The sequence below is a fragment of the Erpetoichthys calabaricus genome, chromosome 16, assembly GCF_900747795.2.
Source record: "Erpetoichthys calabaricus chromosome 16, fErpCal1.3, whole genome shotgun sequence".
NCBI classification, from domain to species: domain Eukaryota; kingdom Metazoa; phylum Chordata; class Cladistia; order Polypteriformes; family Polypteridae; genus Erpetoichthys; species Erpetoichthys calabaricus.
In genome coordinates, this window is record NC_041409.2 from 77,032,676 (window position 1) to 77,056,575 (window position 23,900).

Here is a 23,900-nt window from a genome sequence, read left to right on the forward strand (position 1 = left end):
AAGAGATCTGGACAGGCACACAGTAGGGGGACTGAGCCTCCTGGAGGGGATTTCAGTGAAAAGCTTGGCTTTAGGCCACCATGAGTGCTGGGAATGGCCTGATGGTTGGTATAAACTGCATGGATGAGGTCACCTGGGGGCTTTTGTCTTTCTCTGAGCTTTGCATTTTTTATGGCATATTTAAGTTTGAATTGCTGTGGGAATTTGGAAGCTCTTGGAATGATGCATGCCTGCAGCAATCTGCAGTCATTTGGAATTAACGTGTCGCTTGTATCATCTTGGCTTGGAAGTCTGCATTTCCTGGCCCTTAGGTATTCTACATCACTGGGATCCATCAGAAAATAACGCATGCCTAACGGAATTGTAAGGATCTTATGATATCGTATGCCGTAGTATTCCTGAGGAAAGTCCTAATGAAATCTTAATGCATCCATCCACCCCGCCATCCATTTTTGGATCTACTCAATGTAATAATAAATAATAATAATAATAATAATTCATCTGCGGTGGGTTGGCACCCTGCCCAGGATTGGTTCCTGCCTTGTGCCCTGTGTTGGCTGGGATTGGCTCCAGCAGACCCCCGTGACCCTGTGTTCGGATTCAGCGGGTTGGAAAATGAATGAATGAATAATAATTCATTACATTTATATAGCGCTTTTCTCAGTACTCAGAGCGCTATCCACACAGGGAGGAACCGGGAAGCAAACCCACAATCTTCCACAGTCTCCTTACTGCAAAGCAGCAGCTCTATCACTGCGCCACCTGTGAGGACAATCTGTACTTTGGCCTTCTAGTTATTATAATATCCTGAAATCTGTATGTGTAGGATTTGTTAAACAAGTGAAGGGAGAGGTGATCCTCAGATTCGTCAACTAATCAGTAGAGGGCTGTTGCTGACATTACACCAGTCCATGGTGGTGAAATAGCCATTATGTCCATTTGATTTACTGCTCAGTCTGCACCCCCATTTTCACCTGTGGTCACAGGCTCTGAAATGGACCAAAAACATTATGGTTGTGAGTACCAATAGCCCAAACAGGGATCCTGGGCAGGGTTGCATGGCTCACTCTTCATGACCAAGAGAGGAGCTTGGCTATACAGGTGGGTCCCAGAGATGAGGTGCTTTGGGCATATTAGCTGGTATGCATGCCACTGGGAAGACCTGAGCAGACCCAAGATACGCCAAAGTGATTATATCTTTCCACTAGCTCTGGAGCCTTCAGGATCTCCTTAGGAGGTGCTGGAGAAAGCTGGTGAGATTAGGGGTGACCTGGCCTGTCCAAGTGGACATGTTGCCTCCATGACCCAGACCAGGTTAAACAGAATGAAAGTCAAGTGATGTGTATACTCAGTTAGCAAGGAAGACTGCACTACTGTGATATTTTTAAAATATCAAATTGTGCTGCTGTCTGTTTCACAACTAATTGTACCACCCTCTGTGAAGAACAAGACCTTCTGTATACCAGTAACAACTGCAGGGAATTCAGTGGGATTTAAAAAAAAAAACTTTCTGGACGCTGCATTCCTGGTATAATAGTAAAGAAGTGTGCATTCTTGTAGAATAGCAGAAATGGAGTCCACGTTCTCATACCCATTCAGTCCAGGGACTGAACTCTAACCTAAACCTAGAGCCATTGGGCACAAGACAAGAAGCAACCCTGGGTAGGATGCCAGCATATCACCAGGCAGCCCTCTCTATTACACAAATTCCAAACTGTCGTTCAGTTGAACTTGAATGTCTATGGGATGAGGAAGGAAAACCAGAGAGAGACAGACTGCACATGGACATTGACAGAAGGACAGGATTTGAGCTCCAAACTTGAGATCTGTGAGGCCGCATTGCTAAATGCTGTGCCATCTTGGCAAGATGTTAATTCAGTTTTTCATCGCTACACTCGACAGCAATGACTGAGCCGAAAGCCGCTCCTGCTCCTAAGAAGGGCTCTCAGAAAGCCGTTTCTAAGAGTCAAGCTAAGGGAGGAAAGAAACACAGAAAGTCCAGGGTGGAAAGTTATTCCATCTATGTGTACAAGGTACTGAAGCAAGTTCATCCAGGTACGGGCATTTCTTCTAAGGCAATGGGAATCATGAATTCGTTTGTGAATGACATCTTCGAGCGCATCGCCGGAGAGGCTTCTCGGTTGGCTCACTATAACAAGCACTCCACTATTTCTTCCCGGGAGATCCAGACTGCTGTGAGGCTCTTGCTCCCGGGAGAGCTTGCTAAGCATGCTGTGTCCGAGGGCACCAAGGCAGTTACCAAGTACACCAGCTCTAAGTAATTGCTGAGACTACTAATTAAAACCAACCCTAACCCAAACATAACATAGTTTATATTCTATCAATTTCAGCTTATAAACTAGAAGGAAATATAGTAGTTGTGCAAAAAAATGAAGACTTCAGTCCTGGATAAATCATAGGAAATTTAGCTTTACTGTGGGAGCAGTAAAATTCATGGCAAGTCTTGGGGTTTTCATCTCTGGTGGAATTACAAAGAAATTGGATTCTGTATTTATGACAAAAAAAAAAAACGTTAAGGAATTCATCACCACTGTGGGTTTTTCGAAACAACAGGATTATGTGCTCCTCAGGATTTCATAAAGAAGTGCTCCATCCATGAGCAAATAAGAGCAAGCTGGGGTTTGGAGAATGACTGAGCAGTACATTCTTGTGTAAATTACAAGGAATTCTGCCTCCCTGTGGGAATGACAAAAAGAAATGGCGTCCCGGTAGCAATTGTAAAATTGCAAAATGTTTGATCCCTCTGGGGAATTACCAAGTAAGAGGATTCTGTCTCCACGTTTAAATTGGACGTTTCCTCAGTCTATGTGGGATTTCGTACTGTAACTGGATTTTGAATCCCTGTGGATTTCAAGCAAATGTAGACCAACGGAAAAAATAAATTTCCGCCTCCTCCCTAAAGGCGTTGTAAGGACTCCTTCTACGTACACGGCGGCATATGAAGATTGTGGATTTCGGCACCACCATACAAGTTCAAAGAGCTTGTTTGAATACCATACTGTGGTGGGGTTGTCATCTGCTTACTTATGAGCGGAGTGTCTATAGGCCAGCATGAAGGAACTGAAAGTTAAAGTAAGAGTGGCTGCAGGTTTTTGTTCCAACCCTGTATCTTCATGAGAATTCAATTCTTGCTATCGAATCACTTAATTGCTTAAGGAACATTCTTATGCTTCATTTTCATTATTTCGAGTGTTAAGATTCCTCGCCCTTACTTGCTTATTTTGGTCTTAAACTGCTCATTCCCTGTTTTAATGGCTCCTTATTAGCAATGAGATGCAGATGACAAAGGAACCAGCAGTTCCTCATCTGGCTCGTCTCCATTTACACCTGTGTGGATTCAACATGAACTGTCCAGTTTGATAAAAAATTTGGAAGGAAACTGACGAGAAAAAAGTGAAGAGCTGAGAATCGCTCGTCTACTTCATCCTGTTGGAGGGCAACAATGGAAAGGAAAAAAAATAATCTATGATATAAGAATAAGCTAACATGGCAGAAGGAAAACACGGACAAGCCATGAAATTAATGAAGGTCCGTTATTGGCAAGGATTGGTTTCTAATTAAGCAATCAAGTTGCAGCCCTAACCCTAACCAGGACTGACTTTGCAGACTTTCCTTCTCTGGAAAGGTGCACTTCTTTATGTGAGTGGACGTCAGACACGGCCGGAGGTGCACGTGGCCTGCGATTGCTGGCCATCATTGGGATAAGCAGTAGCAGCTTAATCCCAACAGAATTTGTCAGAAATCCTTGTGTGAAAGTGCTGCCCTGATCCCTTAACCCAGTTTCTCTGAAGGCACTTGTTGGTCTGCCAGGTCCGCCGTGCAGTGCAGCGCCTGAGGGTGCTCTTTTTGGACAGCTGTCACGACTGATTGGGGGCATTTCTGTTTAGATAAGCGCATAAGAATGTTACTAAAGCTGGAAAAGACCATTAAAGTCAACGTGCCTGGGAACCTCTTAAAGATCAGAGGATTGCAAAAACGATAAGGAGGGGATGGTGGGAGGCCTGGGTCTTAGAGGGGACCTTCAAGTAAAGCGCCACTGGGGTGCGAAGTGTTTAACGCTACCTGGCAGTCCACAAATCTACCTTGATTATCACCACCCAGATGCCTTTTATGCCTGGCGACGTCCATTGTGTTGTTTTCCCACAATGCTGTTCTGTTTTTAATAAGCTCAGCCCAGGCTCCTCTTCCGCAGCTCCATGTCTTCCAGCATGCCAGATGCTTGCGTTTTAACTTTCTCCTGTTAGATTTTGCAAGGGCATTAAATCCCCGCTAATCTGGTGCCTTAATCTGGAAGGAGTTAGCCATCACATAGGAAGGCCCTCAGTTATCCTGTGCCGCCACCTCAGAAAGCCTCGCATCTTTTAATGCCCCTGTGCAGCAATGGTCACATAACATGAGGACAGTAGGACATTTTAGATTAGAACAGGCCATTCAGCCCCACAAAGCTCTGAGTTCTGCAAAATAACATCAAGTTTTTAAAGTCCCCAACCACATAACATCCTCAAGACCACATGTCATGGAGGCCCAGACCATGTCTCGGCAAGAGCCAGTCCTAATGTCACAGGACCCACTCTTGCAAACACCTACATAGAGTCAATTTTGGATTGACAGTTAACTTAGTTTGGGATGAAGGAGAAAGCCCCTGAGAGGAACCCACACAGACACAGGGAGAACATTCACAGACGCTGACCGGATGGGAGATTGCAACTTGGGCCAGTGGCTCTCTGAGGCAGCAACAGTAACCTGTGTGCCACCGCATGGCTTCAGCATTTCCTGAGATTTTGAGGTAAGAGTGTGGAGAGTGGCGACATGCGAGTAAAGATTTCACATGTGACAATAATGACCTTTTAAACGTGTACATAGATGTGCTTCACTTCATCTCCTGCTATTGCTTAGGGAAGTCTGTAGGTGGCAGCCATGACATCTTTATTCAACAGCCACATTGAGGCCTTTATTCTTTCTCTTTAAAAGACTTTGAGAATGGAGCCAGAGCACAGCAAGCCATGCCTCACCTGGTGATACAAGGAACAAGGAGATGTGATAAGGTGTCCAACCAGATCTACATACTGTACATACCATTTCTCGATATAGTGCCATATTTAATCCATTGAGGCTTATGTCCCTCTGCCCACAGGTTTCTTTTCGCAGATTTCCCTCAAGGCCCTCATTCCGTTTTGGCTGGCATGTTAGTCCTGGGGCCTTCACGGGAAGCTCATGTCCCACTCTGAGGAGTAGAAGATGCGCCAGAGAAATGTCAGCTTTGAATTTCTCATCTGATCCGTACTAAAGGTCAGGGTTTTAAATAGAGCCGAAGAGAGAGCCTATGACGTGGGCGACTGGGGAGCTGATGGCCTGGCTGCTGATTTGTGTAAACTCTTTGCGGATGCAGTTTCAGCTTTTCCCGTTTGCATATTCTAAACTAAAATGTCTGCAGTTTTCTTGGCTAGAGAGCAACTGGTTTACAAGTTCTGATCCAGAGAATGACCTCCGTTGTCCTGATTTAACTAAAGCATCCAGCAGACCCCCGTGACCCTGTGTTCGGATTCAGCGGGTTGGAAAATGGATGGATGGATGGATGTTGGTGTCCTGCTTTATTCCAACATGACCCTTCCATTGATAAGATCAAACCCGTTGTGCAGACAGCATGACAACTTGCAGACCCCGCTGTGGACCCAAGAGGTTATTTTCCAGATGGCTGCCATTGGTGGCTGTCAGTGACATCAGGATTATCCGCATCATAAGAGGAGATACAAGGGAGCTTCTTCCCTGGCAGATGTATACCCTGTTACTGGGTTTGCCCTGGCTCCTTACTGTGTGTCCTTGGTATGGCTGGCTTTGACCTGACTTTTCAGTGTCATGTGACTCATGTGGGTCTGCCATGATTGGAATTGACCGTCATCAAAGGATCATAAGTCACCATGTTCTGGTGCACAGTGGGGATAAGAGGCTAAGCGGAGAGGTGTCACAGGAACACTCTGGGGACATCAAAATAAACATGAGAACCTGGATGTCACCAGGCTTGTGGGGTCAGGTATGATTGTCAAATGGCTGGGGACAACTTGATGAAAAGTTTGTAGTGAAAAGCTCTGCCCACTGGGTTTCTTTGTAAAACACCCGCTCCTAATTTCCTCCAGTACTATCACTTTAAATGTTCAGGGGTGCAGTGTCCCATTTCTACTCACGTATTAGACAAAATGTGTAAAATAATTATGGAAAGATGAAGGAAAGAGCAGAAGAAGCTGAATAAAAGACTTGACACAGAGAGCAAATTTAAAGGTAAGATTGCTGTTATCAGTCCAAGAGCTCAGGACCGCAAGATTATTAGTCAATTTGTATCTCTTGCTGTCATTTTGACATTTTCATCACCACATGGCATAACTCTAAACAGTGTACTCTAACTGCGCATACAGTATATTGTTGTCAAACATGGGAATATACTGATGGTCACAGAGGAAGTGTTTTGGCACTGACTGGGTCACCCATTTTAATATTTATAAAGTCCTTGAACTGAAACAGGCGCTCCATGGCACATCAAATAAAGCAAAATGAAAAGCACGTTGACTAAAGAAATCAACAGGAGGAATTTTCAGGCTTCTCTCTGGTGCGGCAAGTTCAGGTAGGAGCTCCAGTCATCGGGCTGCTCTGTCCAGAGCCGGGAGCGTCTCATTTTTATAGCAGAGGGACTTCAGGGGCAGAGTCAGTTTCTCTCCTTGTAGGAGAAAAGGGAGATGTTACCCTCAGCAATCGTGTCCCCTCATGTCCTGGAGCAGTAGCACTAACCTGAGATGAGCCCGGACGTCAAATCTCAGATGCACGTGTGTCACAATATATATACTGCATATACACCTTAATAAAAGGATTGGTTAGTGTGTATCTGTGTGTCTGTCTGGTGGTTATGTCTCATCATTCCAACAGATGGTGCATCAAAAACATTTAGTAATAATATTTAGTAATAAAATGCATTGCATTTGTCATTCCAGCAGATGGTGCATCACAAATATTAGCATTGCTTTTACGAATCCAATACCAAATTCTATATAACAAAACATATTCATTGAATTTGTCATTTCAACAGATGGTGCATCATAAATGTTAACACGGCTTTTACTAATCCAATACCAAATCCCATTTAACAGAGATATATGCATTAGATGTGGAATTCCAGCAGATGGTGTATTGCAAACACTAACTTTGCTTTTACGAGTCCAATACCAAATGGCATATAACAGAGACATGTACAGTGCATTTTGTTATTCCTATAGATGGCGCATGACAAATATTAACATTGCTTTTATGAATCCAATACCAAATGGAATATAGCAGAGACATATGCTTTGCATTTGTCATTCTAACTGATGGTTCATCACAAACTTTTATTTTTACATTTTATATTTTTTGTATTTTATTAGTACAAATGTTTGTGATGCACCATGTGTTGGAAAGACAGATGCAATGCTTTTTATTGCCACATATATTACAAAATATACTCCTTAAGATGGTGCACAACAAACATAAATTGTCTACATTGACTACTTAGAGTTCACCTTGTCTCAGACATACAGTATATATATATGCATTTTAACACATTATCCATCCATCCATTTTCCAACCCGCTGAATCCGAACACAGGGTCACGGGGGTCTGCTGGAGCCAATCCCAGCCAACACAGGGCACAAGGCAGGAACCAATCCCGGGCAGGGTGCCAACCCACCGCAGGACACACACAAACACACCAAGCACACACTAGGGCCAATTTAGAATCGCCAATCCACCTAACCTGCATGTCTTTGGACTGTGGGAGGAAACCGGAGCGCCCGGAAGAAACCCACGCAGACACGGGGAGAACATGCAAACTCCACGCAGGGAGGACCCGGGAAGCGAACCCGGGTCTACTAACTGCGAGGCAGCAGCGCAACCACTGCACCACCGTGCCGCCCGTAACACATTATATATACAGTATATATATATATATATAGTGGGAAATATGGGTCCCTGTTGACCCCTGAACCCGCAGACAACACGTTCTGACACCAGGTAAAAGTCCGATATTAAATTTATTATTATAATAATGTGCACAAAGCACCTCCACTCCCACAATACTCAATAATAAATCAATACAATAATCAATCACAAATCCTCCACTCCCAGCAACTCCATTCCACACCCTCCCAACTCGGCTCAGTCTGCCGGGGTTTCCCATAGTCCTTTTATATTCCTTGACCCGGAAGTGCTTCTGACTCTCAGTCCATGTGATTTCATAGCACTTCTGAGTCAGATGAAATCTTCTTCTTTTCTTCAGCCCGGAAGTACTTCATTCCTTCCGTCTCCATGATTAGGGAGTACTTCCGGGCTATAATAAAAACCATTGTGCCTCCCTGCAGCGTCCCCTGGTGGCCCCCGGCAGGGCTGTGCATTAAAACTTCATTGTCCATGATGCCCTGCTGAAATCGGGGCACCTCCATGTTGCAGGGAGGACTCCATCTAGCGGCGTGGGGGTATTGGCCAGGATAAGCTGCCAGCCATATACAGTGATCCCTCACTATATTGCGCTTTGACTTTCGCGGCTTCACTCCATCACGGATTTTAAATGTAAGCATATCTAAATATATATCACGGATTTTTTTCTGGTTCGCGGATTTCTGCGGACAATGGGTCTTTTGATTTATGGTACTTGCTTCCTCAGTTGGTTTGCCCAGTTGATTTCATACAAGGGACGCTATTGGCAGATGGCTGAGAAGCTACCCAACCAGAGCACGTATTACATATTAAATAAAACTCCTCAATGATATACGATATGCTTCCCACGCGGTGCTTTGCATACTTGAAAGCCCGAACAGGACGTATTGATTTTTGATTGTTTGTTTTTCTCTGTCTCTCTCACTCTCTCTGACATTCTCTGCTCCTGACGGAGGGGGTGTGAGAAGGGGGGCTGTTCGCACACTGGCCTAGAGGATACGGACGCTCCTCTAAAAAATGCTGAAATACTACCTTCACATTGCTCCCTTCCTTGAAGCTGCTTTGTCCGGTGGTGCTTCGCATACTTAAAAGCCCGAACTGCCCTATTGATTTTTGTTTGTTTGCTTTTTTCTCTCTCTCTGACATTCTCTGCTCCTGACCCGCACTCCTTTGAAGAGGAAGATATGTTTGCATTCTTTTAATTGTGAGACGGAACTGTCATCTCTGTCTTGTCATGGAGCACAGTTTAAACTTTTGACTAAAGGGTGTTATTTCATGTCTAGAGGGCTCTAATAATGTTAAAAAACATATTTAGAAGGCCGTAAACAGGTTTTTTATGCTCTAACTGCGAAAATATTCGATCTATAAATGAAGAATCCTAATTCATTTATCGCGGTAGAGTCTGGAACGGATTAACCGTGATAAACGAGAGTTTACTGTATCACTATATATATATATATATCCATCCATCCATCCATTTTCCAACCCGCTGACTCCGAACACAGGGTCACGGGGGTCTGCTGGAGCCAATCCCAGCCAACACAGAGCACAAGGCAGGGAACCAATCCTGGGCAGGGCGCCAACCCACCGCAGGACACACTCAAACACACCCACACACCAAGCACACACTAGGGCCAATTTAGAATCGCCAATCCACCTAACCTGCATGTCTTTGGACTGTGGGAGGAAACCGGAGCGCCGGGAGGAAACCCACGCAGACACAGGGAGAACATGCAAACTCCATGCAGGGAGGACCCGGGAAGTGAACCCAGGTCCCCAGATCTCCCAACTGCGAGGCAGCAGCGCTACCCACTGCTCCACCGTGCCGCCTATATATAGATATATATATGTGTGTGTGTGTGTGTGTGTGTGTGTATATATATATATATATGTATAACATGTTAAAAACGCTGCGGTATGGTATGTGGGGCTTTTCCAATTAGACAGTATCGTTAACTTCCTTTAGTGTTTCGTTCAGACATACATTGAGACGTTAGGTGTGGTGTAGCCTTGGCCGCTGTTTTGCTCGAGTGGTGTCAGTGTTGTTGGGCACGTTTACTGTTTCAGGGTACTGAGAACTGAATATCACATCTCCTGTGGCTTTTCTTTAACATCTTGCTTAACTGTAGTTATTTTTACCTCCTTTTTTCAGGCAGTGACGACTCAACATTTATTTGAAATGCATATTTTGCACTTGATCTTTTCCTGGATGTCACTGTCATTTGTCATCATAACTGAGAGTGACAGTCACAACATGCAGCCAGGCGGCAGCGTGTCATTCACTATCACCACTAGCCCAGTGATGTCTTTGAGAGCCAAAGTGTAAGCTGGTTTTACAGACAGGATTTGGGGGCTGGTTTTATAAGGGATAAGATGTAAAAGGCAGAGCTAGTGACATCAGAAACAGGTCAGAGATCTTCTAGAGTATTCTCCTCCATTCTAGAGAAAGTGGAATCTGAGTTAATGGTTGTGTCACATTCGATGCCTTCCCTGTGGTTTTTTTTTTCCATTCGGTGAGACATTCCCAACACTCGCGTGTGTGACAGTCAAAAAGACAGGAAAGATTTGACAACCTGGGATCAAACTGATCCACAAAAGAAAAATCACGCTAGAGGTCTTTTTAAGTTGAAATGAACAAATCCGGAAATGCATAACTCCGACCTTTTATACCACCTGCTATCGAAATAACATGTCGCACACTCCCAGGCGCCCTGCCTAACACTGGCAAGTATGGCAAGCCAAATTATCATTCAGAGATATCTTTAAAACATTTAAAGATATCTCTAAATCTTTTAAAGATATCTCTAAATATTTCAAGATATCTTTAAATCATTTGAGATATCTCTTAATCATTTGAAGATATCTGTAAATGATTTAAAGATATCTGTAAATGATTTATAGATATCTGTAAATGATATATAGATATCTGTAAATGATTTGCAGATATCTTGAAATGTATCTCGAATTAAGATATCTTTAATGCACTTCAAGATATCTTTAAATGATTTGCAGATATCTTTAAATGAATTACAGATATCTTCAAATGAGCGCTTGCATATTTAAAGATATCTTTAAATGATTTGCAGATATCTTTAAATGAATTACAGATATCTTCAAATGAGCGCTTGCATATTTAAAGATATCTTTAAATGATTTGCAGATATCTTTAAATGAATTACAGATATCTTCAAATGAGCGCTTGCATATTTAAAGATATCTTTAAATGAATTACAGATATCTTTAAATAACTTCCTCTTTATTTAAAGATATCTTTAAAACGAATTACAGATATCTTTAAATCACTTCCTCTTTATTTAAAAGTTGTACTCATTATTCAAAAATCACATCACTCCCTGTGAAAGGCTTCCGTTTTTCGTTCGTTTATTATAGAATTACAAATATACTTATATTTCTGTTTTCTGTAAATCATTTAAAGATATCTTTAAATACAAAGCGCTCATTTAAAGATATCTGTAAATCATTTAAAGATATCTTTAAATACAAAGTGTTCATTTAAAGATATCTGTAATTCATTTAAAGATATCTGCAAATACGCAAGCGCTCATTTAAAGATATCTGTAATTCATTTAAAGATATCTGCAAATCATTTAAAGATATCTTTAAATACGCAAGTGCTCATTTAAAGATATCAGTAACAACCTTCACTAAAATATTCTAAGCCAAAGTGACATTTGGAGATATCTGTAATTGATTTAAAGATATCTGTAATTGATTTGAAGATATCTGTAAATCATTTAAAGATATCTTTAACAGCTTTTCATAAAGATATCTTTAAAGGATTTACAGATATCTTAATTGCATTTAAAGATATCTTTAAAAGATTTAGAGATATCTTTAAATGTTTTCAAGATATCTTTAAATGTTTTAAAGATATCTCTGAATGATAATTTGGCTTGCCATAGGCAAGGAACTGTTACAGCAATTGTTAATGGCATTGCCAAAAACGTGATTAAAATATAGCAATGTTAACAAATGCATCATATTGCGACACAAATGTGAACACCAAATCCTGACCTCTAAAACCCATAGTATGAAGTTTCAGTTAGTTTTTTGAAATGAAAAATGATCTCCGTCCACACAATTTTAGCATTATTTACTAAAACAACCAAAAAAGAAGATGCCACGGACATTCGCCTGCACTGATCATGAGTGCATTGGCAGAAAAATCCTTGAAAGGAAAAATACCAGTGGCTATGGGATTTATCACAAAACAGCAGCGAATGGTGAATCGTTTGCCTTTTGTAATTTTATACAGCATTCAAAGTGTACAAAACACCATTTAGATGCACACAGGTAAGCAGCAAAAGAAGTGCCATGGAAAGCAAATCCTTTGTGTCCACCATGTTGGAATATAGTTTTCTTTCAGGAAGGTTGACCAATCAGGGAATGAGACATTGTAATGAGCAGGATCCAATCAGAGAAGGGCCATGTAGTAAGCTTGAACCAATCAGAGCACGTTAAAGTTTCAAAGTTTTTGTTCATTTTTACCCATCCACACTGCAGCGCTGAGACAACATTTTCAGAAGCATACAGCTCTGGAGAGTGTTGTCAAAAGTGTCCATTGTTTGGGGGCTATAAAAGCCGGGGTAGTGGCCAAAACGGAGACTAATGTCTGCGTTTTGAAATGAAAACATAGGTAGTGTGGCTGTAGCCCTAAGCTAACACAGAAAGTGACAAACTAAGGGGCTGAGAGGGGAGGTTCAAACTGGACACTTGGGCTCTGTGGGGAACCCACAGGGAGGTGGCACTCGGGGTCACTAGGAGGTGATTTGGGGGCCCATTGGCATTTTGTGACTGAACTCTGATATGGGACGTGATAACTGTGCTGAGAGGGGATATAAAGGTAGAAGTAGAGGGTGACGTGACTGTAAATACATGTTAAACTATAACATGTAGAATTGACGGCGGCACATGCTGAAGAAGAGGTGAGGTGACTTGGAATGTCACTTTGGGGTCCTTGCCTGTGCTGGGCCCCACATTCTGCAGTGACAGATTGGCAGATTAAAAATTGGAGACAAGATGTAACTTCTGATGCCCACAGCTAACCAGCAGGAGTAGAGCTTGGGTTTGACTCCATGCTGAATGATTGTGTACTGCACAGGGTAATCGATCCGATATGCCCATGTGTTCTCCTCTAGTTGCCCGCTGAAGCCTGATAGCTCCTACCTGCATGCCTTTGAAGCTTAAACAGTTTGAGTTGGTCATTCAGGATGAAACAGAAACTCTGCGACTTCTCCCATGAACCACATCGTGACTGTCCATACCAGCGCCCATTGAAGAGTGACGCTCTTTGTAACTGTTGGAAGGTGGGCATGGCCAACTGATCTGTTGTTCAGACCATTTTGATTGTTAAACCCAATGCCTCCTGCCCCCTCTTCTCTCTGCCACCCTCACCCCAGTCTGTTTGCAACATTTCATAACCTTGGAGAAGTGAAAGAGGAAGCCCAATCTTTATATGTTTTATTATTTATAGGCGCTCTTATTTTACTGATCATTTTTCGACTTCAGATCGTCTCTCTATAAGTTGTCGCTTGAAACAATTCTTACCATCTACAGTGCATTGCCTGCCAGTGAAGCTTAAATTCAGTTCAGTTCAAGTAAAGCCTGTCTCACTGATTTGCTTAGCCTGTTTCTTTGGTGTGACAGTCTTAAATAAGGTGCCAAAAATCATTGGTATACCCAGGTCTGAGCTGGCAGCGCACTCAAGTTTTGAGAGACACACTTGAGACTGAGAGAGAAATGAAGCTTTAAGTAGTGCCAGTGAGTATCTGTACATAGTCCAAGCCTGAAGGGGTGGCATTGTGTGATATGGGCATGGTACAAAACTCAAGTTTTAGATGGAGATTGGGAAAGAGAGAGTGAAATGGAATGGATGGGTGTAACCTGCTAGGCTGGCATTGCTTTAGGGACTGCCATTCTGCACCCCCAGCCTTGGCAGTGAGCTCCTCTATGGACTTTGTGTTGGCACACTGGTAACGTACTTTACATGCACTTAAAGGTACAGGTCGAGATCAGGGTAAGTGTTATTATTACCCTGCCTTGGGAAATTCAGTTTGGTCTTGTGGGTTACATTTCGGTTAGACACACTGTGGGCACCTGATCAGTCTGGAAAGCTGTCCGGTACCACAGAATTCTTGCTGCCCATCTTTCATTCGCTTTCTTTTTTTTTTAAGTCATGCAGATTTCCTGTTTTTTTTTTTTTTGTTAACTTCCTGTTGGGTTGAGATTGACACTCTCAGGAGCCACATCCTTTCAGTTCACTTTTAGAAAGCTTCAGTGCAGTACACCAGTCATCTCTGAGGGCCACGATGGCAGCCGCTGGGTGAGTAGAAAACCAAGAGAAGGGGAGCTGGCACTGGGATTAGATGACTCGCGCTCTTGTTATAGTGCCTTTCCCGCTAAGGATTTGGATTGAGACTGAGGGAATTATTCTGCCAGTTGTGTGAGAGAATGGTAATGTTTGGTGGGCACCAATATAAAGTGACCAGGTTTAGTGTCATTATAACTTGTTTGTGTTGATAAAGCTTGACCCCCTCATCTTTCAGCTCACAACTCCATGTGAGGGTCCAGCGTTCAAGTTGGGTTTGTTCATTTTCAGGGTTGCTTTACTTAGCTTGTCATGGCTGTCATCTTCTAGGGTCACTTGTCTTCATCTGTTTCAAGTGCAAGCCTGGCCGGCCTCACCTGTCCAGCATGACTTTGAATGGACAGTTGTCTTTGACTGTTCCCAGGTCAGATGATTAAATCAAATCTCCGGGGTTGTAGCCCACTCGGCTGCTGGATTCAGCCTGGCTTTGTTTCTCTAGTGTCACTTTCCTGCATCCAGACTGGCAGCTGCCAGCTTTGGTCTCTCGATTTGGCTTCATCTTTCTGCACTCATTCAGCTGCCTTCAGCTGGTGTGTCGTTTCCTTTTGACCTTTACTTTCTAGAGTCTCTGATCTGTTTTCACTATGGCCCCATCTTGCTTTCTCCATCTCTTCTTAAACTATTTATGGCCATTCGCCTGTGTGGTTAACTAACGTCTTTGTCCGGCTCACCTACAATTCTCTTTTGTCACTTGGTGCCACTATTGTGACCCTCTTTTGTTCAGATTGGCTCTAACTCTTAACACTCACTAAGCTATGTTCAGCATGGCTGCCACGCTCCAGTGTCGCTTTACTATAGTCAGACAGACGACAGCCTGCTCGTGTCATTTGGCAGCCTGTCACTATTGTCACATGCTGATCTCCTGCCCAGCTTTGTCTCGGTAGTGTTGTTCAAACACTTCAGTCCCTTGAGACCCCCGCCTCCGCTGGGCTCAGCTGCAGTCTGCTTGTGTCCTGACCACCCGCTCCCAAGTCACAGGAGCTCGACTGCAGTGGTGGCCACCAAATCCACTTGTCACTTCTCAGCTGCCTCCTGGCCCTGTCACGTTGAGCAGCCCACTTTCAGATCATCTCACCCACCAAAAAAAAAAAAGAAAAGAAAGTGTTTTTGGTTGCCTTGAGGGGCTCATTTTAGCCATTTCTGGTTCTGTAAAATGAGACATTTTTATTTCCCAGTTTTATTTATACATTTGTCAGGTATTATTTTTGTAGACAAGGAAATACAGTCAAGTCAAGTGGGCTTCATGGTCATGCCATCTGTACACATACACAGCAGGCCATGGAGCAATAGTGAGACAATTTTACATAAGGGAATGTAGAACAAGAAACAACATCTGTACAAATGGATATCGTATTGACCAAAAGGGATGGTAGGAGTTGGATAAGGAATACTGAACTGGAGTAATTAGATAAGACTCTGTGTTAAGGGGGCACACAAAGAGTCAGGGGGTGACATTCTGTTCAGGAGCCTGAGTGCCTGTGGGAAGAAGCTGTTGCTCAATCTGGCAGTGATGGCCCCCAGACCCCGATACCATCAACTGGATGGAAGCAGAGAAAAGATATTGTGGGAGGCAAGTCCACAGTGGAAGGGAGAGAAGTCCCAGTGATGGTCTCTGCAGTGCGCACTATCCGTTGAACGGACTTGCAATCAGACGCCTAACTGCTCCAATACCAGACAGTGATGCAGCTGGTCAGGACGCTTTCAATGGTGCCCCCATAGAATGTGGTGAGGATATGGTGTGGAAGGTCTGCCCTCTTCAGCTGGTGAGGAAAGTGGAGTCACTGCTGTGCTTTTTTGGTCAAGTAGGGGGTATTGATAGACAATGTCACATCCTGGGCCAGGCGCGCACCAAAGGATTTGGTGCTGTTCACTCTGTCTACCACAGAACTTTAGATGTAAAGTGGAGTGTGGGCATGGCGAGTCTCCCTGAACTCCTCCACGATCATCTATTTAGAGTAGATTAGATCAACTTTATTAATCCCAGGGGGAAATTCAAATGCATACAGCAGCAGAAACATGAAAAACAAGAATAAAGAATCACAGGACTAATAATACAACCAATCTATCAACCCATCAGTAAAAAAATAAACTTCACAAGTACATTGGGTGGAAGCATTGAATTACCTGATAGCAGTGGGCGGAAAAGACCCCCAGAGGCGCTTCTTAGTACAGTCTAAGAGTCTGTGTCTAAAAGTGCTCCAAGAGAGCGCCTCCTGGAGGGGATTTTTCATGATGGCATCCAATTTTGCCACCATCCTCTTTTGCACAGTAGCTCTCAGGTTGTCCAGGGTTCACCCTGTGATGGAGGAGGCTTTCCTGATATGTTTGTTCAGACATTGTGCTTCTTTTGTGCTCAGGTTGCTTCCCCGGTAGTCTGCAGCGTAGAACCCCACACTGGCTACTGTGGACTGGTAGACCATTTCCAACAGCTCGATGCACGCATCAAAACACCTGAGTCTCCATAGCAAGTCCAGTCTGCCCTGGCCCTTCTTGTCCAGCACCACGGTATTTTCAGAGCAGTCCAGTTTGTTGTTCATGTGAACTCCCAGGTACTTGTAGCTGTACACCATTTCCCCCTTGATGTCCCCCTGAATGGTGACTGGTCTCAGAGCCTCTTTGGCACTCCTGAAGTCCTCCACCAGCTCTTTTGTTTTTCTGATGTTGGGTTGCAGGTTGTTGTCCCCGCACCACAAATCAAAGTCCTCCACAACCTTCCTGTACTCTGATGTTTCTATTAGTAATGCAGCCTATGATGGACGAGTCATCTGAAAATAAATATGTTTATGGCAAGCGCTGGTTACTGTAGAGGGGGTAAGCGGGAAGGGGGACAGGACGGTTCCCTGAGGTGCTCCAGTATTAGTTTTGTCAGCACTGAGACAGGTTGTTGCATTTGCCAGGTGCTCCCCTTCCATTGTGTCATTGACATCATTGATGAGACCCACTACCGTCATGACATCAGCAATAATGATAGTGCTGTTGGAGCCGTGCGTCACAATACAGTCCTGAGCAGGCAATCATATTAGTAATTAATCATTCATCATAGCAGTACTGATTTGTCTGTGTGCAGTTTGTACATTCTCCCCATGTTTTAGTGGGTTTTTCTCCAGATATTCCTTTAGCCTTTAAAGTTCTTCAGTGCAAATACGCAACATTAAAATCCTTAAAAGGGAACGGAAATACAGCCTGTTCACCATATTCAGCACTTCTGAGGTGTAATACTGTATGTTTGTCGCATAAACACACATTATAGTAACAGCTAAGTAACTGTGAGTCATCATTTAGCTGGTTTACCCTACTTGATCAAGGTCGTCATCATTTCCCAGTTTCTTCCAAATGTTGCATATGCGTGGGTCAGAGTTGCCATAAATATTTGCACATTTCCCCCATCAAGTTTTCTTATATAAATCCCGACATTTGCGTGGTAAGTTGCGCACGCACCTTCTAAGCCTCTTTTTGTGCGTGCGTAGTCTTTATAAAAGAGGCCTCGGGTCATTTTGTGAAAGTGGCTCCTGAGACTCTGGTGGTTAATTGCCTAGTAGTTATTTCAGTGTTGTGCACTAGGTGGCAGCATTGGCAGGCAGTGACAGCAGATGAACCTGGAGCCAGTCAGCCAGCCAGCCAGCCTTCCATTTTCTAACCTGCTTATCCAGCTCAGGTTCAAAGGCAGGTGTATAGGGCGAGGAGAGTTGGCAGTCCTGGGCAGGGTGCCAGTCAACACAAGCACACCCACAGTCACTCATGTGAGGCCAGTTTGTAGTGCCAAGAAGGCTAAGGAAGGAATGGCAGGTATTAGACACTGAGTGATCTGAATGTAAAAATTTCATTTTTTTTTTTTCCTGAGGCCAAGGACGCCTTTAAAACGATTTTAAGGGGCAAACTGCTTACAAATTGAGATCCTCGGTTCTTACGACCCTTGAACCCCAGGAACTCTTTTTTTTTTTATCTTAAAGGCTGGGAAGGCTTCCAAAAGCACCAGTGCCCCCTGGCACCCTAACATCATAATCAGATATTATGCCGCAAAGATTTTTAAGGAAATTAGATGAGAAGTGTTAGTAAAAACCGATAATTCAGCGCCGAGTGTTATCTCCTCTTGAGAGGGAGGGCACACGCACATGGATGTTATTGCCCATAATGTGATGTGCTGTCTTGTGTGTTCCCTTGGTTTCAAACGTGTCACGCTGTGAAAATATCACACTTGCTTATTGGAAATGTTTGGATTATCCAGTGGCAGCAGCTGTCAGAAAGCACATCCTAATAATTTGTTTTTTTTCCTCTTATTTTAATGATAAGGAATCCCCAAATGCAGTGCCCTTCATACACATTATGACAGTGTAGTCAGAACTGCCACTTGGATTTGAGATGAAAAGAGCAGTGTGACGCACAAGTCTCAATTGACTCCTTTTGATTTATGCTTTAACGTTTCATTTGAGGTGAGAATAAATACATTAAAACGTTGCTGGTGTTTTGGGTAGCAGTGCCACCTCACAGCTCCAGGAGACTTGAATCTGAACCCTAGTCCAGGTACTGCCTGCTGGAATTTCACACAATCGTTCACATCACTGAGACGTGTTTTCAGGTTAACCATCCACTAAGAACTGCCCAGTGTGGGTGTGATGGACTGTCATCCCGTCCAGTGCTGGTCACCATCTTGTGCCTCATGCTACTCCTCACAGTACATGGCTCAAGCTAAGTGGGGCCAAGCATGTTGGGTGAGCGTACAGTTGAGGAACACCGTAAGTGTGATGGTTTGATAATTCACCCAGGCCTGGTCTCTGTCTTCATCCAGGGTTGGTCTCTGTCCTGCTCCTGTTGCTGCCAGATTAGATCCACTGATGGAGGTTGGTATTTAATGGTCAAATCAAGTGACATCACCATATCACAAGTCTTTAAGAAGCTTTGTCACCACTTGTTTTCTGTTTCTTGTTCTTCTCAAAGGCTGACATGTGAAAGAATAAAAAAATAAAGGGCCAGGAGATGAATCGTCGTCAAAGACAGAAATGGGTCAGTAACCGATTAATATTAATTCTATTGCCAAATGAAAACCGAAATATGCAGTCAAGGGAGAAAGAAATCAGAATTCAATAAGAGATGTGCATGGAGCTTTTTCTATTATTCTTAACAACAACATTTATTTCTATAGCACATTTTCATACAAATAATGCAGCTCAAAGTGCTTTACATGATGAAGAAAGAGAAAAAAGACAAAATAAATAAGAATTAAAATTAGGGAACACTAATTAACATAGAATAAATCACAGATGGCAAACGTCCCATCACGCTGATATTTAAAACGGCGAATCAATGGCGTCACGATACCATGTGTGGAAAGCATACCCCCGGACACAGACAGACAGACAGACACCAGAATGTCCAAAACACACTTCTTTATTTCCCCTGAGCACCACAATGCCTTCCTCCACCAACTCTCTTCCTTTCTCTCTTTCTCTTTCTCTTCTTCTGACCTCCACTCCCCTCCTCACAAGCTCCGTCTCCTTCCTCCCAACTCCGGCTCGTCTACTGGAGGGAGGCGGCCCCTTTTATAATGACCCGGATGAGCTCCAGGTGCTCCACCTGACGACACTTCCTGGTGTGGCGGAAGTGTCAGGAGAGCACCAGGAAGCACTCCGGGTACCCCTGGGATTTCTTCCGGCAGCACTTCCTGGTGTGGCGGAAGTGCTGCCATCCAGGATTTCATAACCGTCTGGGCACCCCCTGGCGGTGGCCACGTCCTCCCGTAGGGGCGAGCGACCCAGCTCCGTTCCAGTCGCCCACAAGTAGACCCGGGCGGCTGCCGGTCTCGTGGCCCAGGGGAGGTATCGTCCATCTCGGGGACCGTACAGGCGTCCCGGCTGGGTAGGGTCCCCAGCTGTCTGGGACACATGACATTCAAAGACGCTCCACCCGGCAGCTAGGAGCAGCGTCCTGACAACTGGACTCACAATATGGTGGTGCAGAAAAACAAAACAAAATGGCATCGCAGCAGCATGAAGGAATAACAGAAATAAAATACACTTATTTCCAGAAGCTGTGACAACTAAATATTTGTGGGAATCAGGAACAAATTACTGGGACAGGTGGTTAAAGCAGAACTTTTAAGAAGTTACTGGTTGAGATATTGGGACAGCTTAGCTATGAGCTCTCAAACGGACTTGAAGGACTGAATGCTCTCCTCTCATTCGTCATATTTCTTATTGTCTTATGTACAGTACTGATGTTCTAAAAGTGAGTAGCCAGAAATGTTTCTTGGCATCAAAAACCCCTGAATGCATGTATATTTCGCAGGAAAAATTTCTTACACCCATAATAATTTTTTTAAGTGTAATACTTGTGATGCATTTGATTCTTGGTGGCAGAGGTGGGATTGCTAATTCAAACTTTTTCTATTTACTAAGTTAAATTTTATGTCTGATTCTCCTTGAAATATAGAATAGCAGGTAAGGAGATGGTGGATGGTTCAGTTCTGCTTCTGGCCCACAGTGGACTCTTAGTAGGTTGTTTAAACAAGAATTGCAATAAGAATTAAAAAAAAACACCATGGTGTGATGGCTAACGTTGCTCTATAAAATCCCGTTTGATGTGTTTGTTTCTTTGTTCTTAGTCTTTCCACTTTTTTACTCTTTTGGACCCCAGATTGCTTGGTGGAGTCTTTAGAGTCCTGGCCTTGCTGCGTGACAAAGCTCCGACCATCAAGTCTGGTGGCATTTACTTGTCTCCTTGTCAGCTTTTGAACTCGGCCTGCTGCTCCATTCTTTACTGCCATGAGTGTGCCAGTTCCAGAGGCAGCTGCCATACTGAACAGTCAAGTTTAGGTTCATCTGCGGTTTGTTTCCTTGTCTGGACCCTCACATAACCTTTTTCTTCTGTCATGCCACTTTGTTCTAGCTATGTCTGTTCTTCTTAGTAACCTCTAATTTGGTCTTCCGGTATTTGGTGTTAATGTGAGGTTTGTGTTTCGTGGTGAGCCCTTAATGTATTGTCTTTTAAAGCCTTTTGTACATGGTGGATTGTGGTAGCCTGATTAATTGACTGTGGAGCTGGCTCAACTACCATAGTTCAACACTTGATCAATGTAAAGAGAGAGTTGGGCTCCAATTATGTTCATCAATGTCAAGCTGCTTTGTGTTTTAATGCACTTATTATGTAATTAGTAAAGTCTGTCTTTTAATTTTACAAGAGAACTTGTCACATCAATCTACTTGTGAATTTCCCCTTGGGATTAATAAATCTATCTATCTATCTATCTATCTATCTATCTATCTATCTATCTATCTATCTATCTATCTATCTATCTATCTATCTATCTATCTATCTATTATATAGTGCCTTTTACATCTATCTATCTATCTATCTATCTATCTATCTATCTATCTATCTATCTATCTATCTATCTATCTATTATATAGTGCCTTTTACATCTATCTATCTATCTATCTATCTATCTATCTATCTATCTATCTATCTATCTATCTATCTATCTATTATATAGTGCCTTTTACATCTATCTATCTATCTATCTATCTATCTATCTATCTATCTATCTATCTATCTATCTATTATATAGTGCCTTTTACATCTATCTATCTATCTATCTATCTATCTATCTATCTATCTATCTATCTATCTATCTATTATATAGTGCCTTTTACATCTATCTATCTATCTATCTATCTATCTATCTATCTATCTATCTATCTATCTATCTATCTATCTATCATTTAGTGCCTTTTACATCTATCTATCTATCTATCTATCTATCTATCTATCTATCTATCTATCTATTATATAGTGCCTTTTACATCTATCTATCTATCTATCTATCTATCTATCTATCTATCTATCTATCTATCTATCTATCTATCTATCTATCTATTATATAGTGCCTTTTACATCTATCTATCTATCTATCTATCTATCTATCTATCTATCTATCTATCTATCTATCTATCTATTATATAGTGCCTTTTACATCTATCTATCTATCTATCTATCTATCTATCTATCTATCTATCTATCTATCTATCTATCTATCTATCTATCTATTATATAGTGCCTTTTACATCTATCTATCTATCTATCTATCTATCTATCTATCTATCTATCTATCTATCTATCTATCTATCTATCTATCTATTATATAGTGCCTTTTACATCTATCTATCTATCTATCTATCTATCTATCTATCTATCTATCTATCTATCTATCTATCTATCTATCTATCTATCTATCTATCTATTATATAGTGCCTTTTACATCTATCTATCTATCTATCTATCTATCTATCTATCTATCTATCTATCTATCTATCTATCTATCTATCTATCTATCTATCTATCTATCTATTATATAGTGCCTTTTACATCTATCTATCTATCTATCTATCTATCTATCTATCTATCTATCTATCTATCTATCTATCTATCTATCTATCTATCTATCTATTATATAGTGCCTTTTACATCTATCTATCTATCTATCTATCTATCTATCTATCTATCTATCTATCTATCTATCTATCTATATCATTTAGTGCCTTTCATTATCTATCTATCTATCTATCTATCTATCTATCTATCTATCTATCTATCTATCTATATCATTTAGTGCCTTTCATTATCTATCTATCTATCTATCTATCTATCTATCTATCTATCTATCTATCTATCTATCTATCTATCTATCTATCTATCTATATCATTTAGTGCCTTTCATTATCTATCTATCTATCTATCTATCTATCTATCTATCTATCTATCTATCTATCTATCTATCTATCTATCTATCTATCTATTATATAGTGCCTTTTACATCTATCTATCTATCTATCTATCTATCTATCTATCTATCTATCTATCTATCTATCTATCTATCTATCTATCTATCTATCTATCTATCTATCTATATGTGAATTTCCCATTGGGATTAATAAAGTATCTATCTATCTATCTATCTATCTATCTATCTATCTATCTATCTATCTATCTATCTATCTATCTATCTATCTATCTATCTATCTACACCTGCACTCAGTGACGAGCGCTATACAAAAATAAACTGAAATGTCACTTGCGGGTGATCAGAACCTTAGTGGTGTTCTGGAAATCTGCCATAATATGGAAAAGAGAGACCAGGAAGTTGAAGGAAGGTCCATTACAACTGACCTGCATAGCACAGCAAGCAGTGAGGGTAGACCCCCAATACCTGGCCTGATGGGGCTGCTTTGTTAGGTATATTTTGAATAATTTTGCATCCACAACCTGAATTTTATAATTCACTGTCCTGCTGTTGGGTGTAGGAGGCCAAACGTACTGGGAACTGGGGGCTGTAGATGGAAGCTACTGAAGCTCTGCTGCTTATTGGGGAAGGCAAGGTAGCTCCCAATGTGCCTGGCTCTTTAAAGGACTATCTGAACCCCCTGTTTGCCCCAGTCCCGGAAGTGACTCTGAGGAAAAGTTTGGGCTAGCTGAGCTTACGTTCAGAGGAAGACAATGAAAGGGCAGCTACTGGTAGAGGAGACTACAACCACAAGAGTCGAGC

General features: G+C 42.3%; 1 protein-coding gene across 6 annotated transcripts in view; it reads left to right on the top strand.

The window, feature by feature from the left end:
- The window catches only part of LOC114667188 (ena/VASP-like protein), a 144,518-nt gene that overhangs the window by 70,788 nt on the left and 49,830 nt on the right, over nucleotides 1-23,900 (top strand). The window contains exon 1 of one of the 6 annotated variants that reach the window (XM_028822393.2): nucleotides 14,272-14,320. The exons of the other annotated variants lie outside the window; for them this stretch is intronic. Coding sequence (XP_028678226.1) covers nucleotides 14,307-14,320 — 14 coding nt within the window. The 5' untranslated portion in view covers nucleotides 14,272-14,306. Of the gene's footprint in view, nucleotides 1-14,271; nucleotides 14,321-23,900 lie in introns of those variants that run through there. 6 annotated transcript variants of the gene reach the window in all.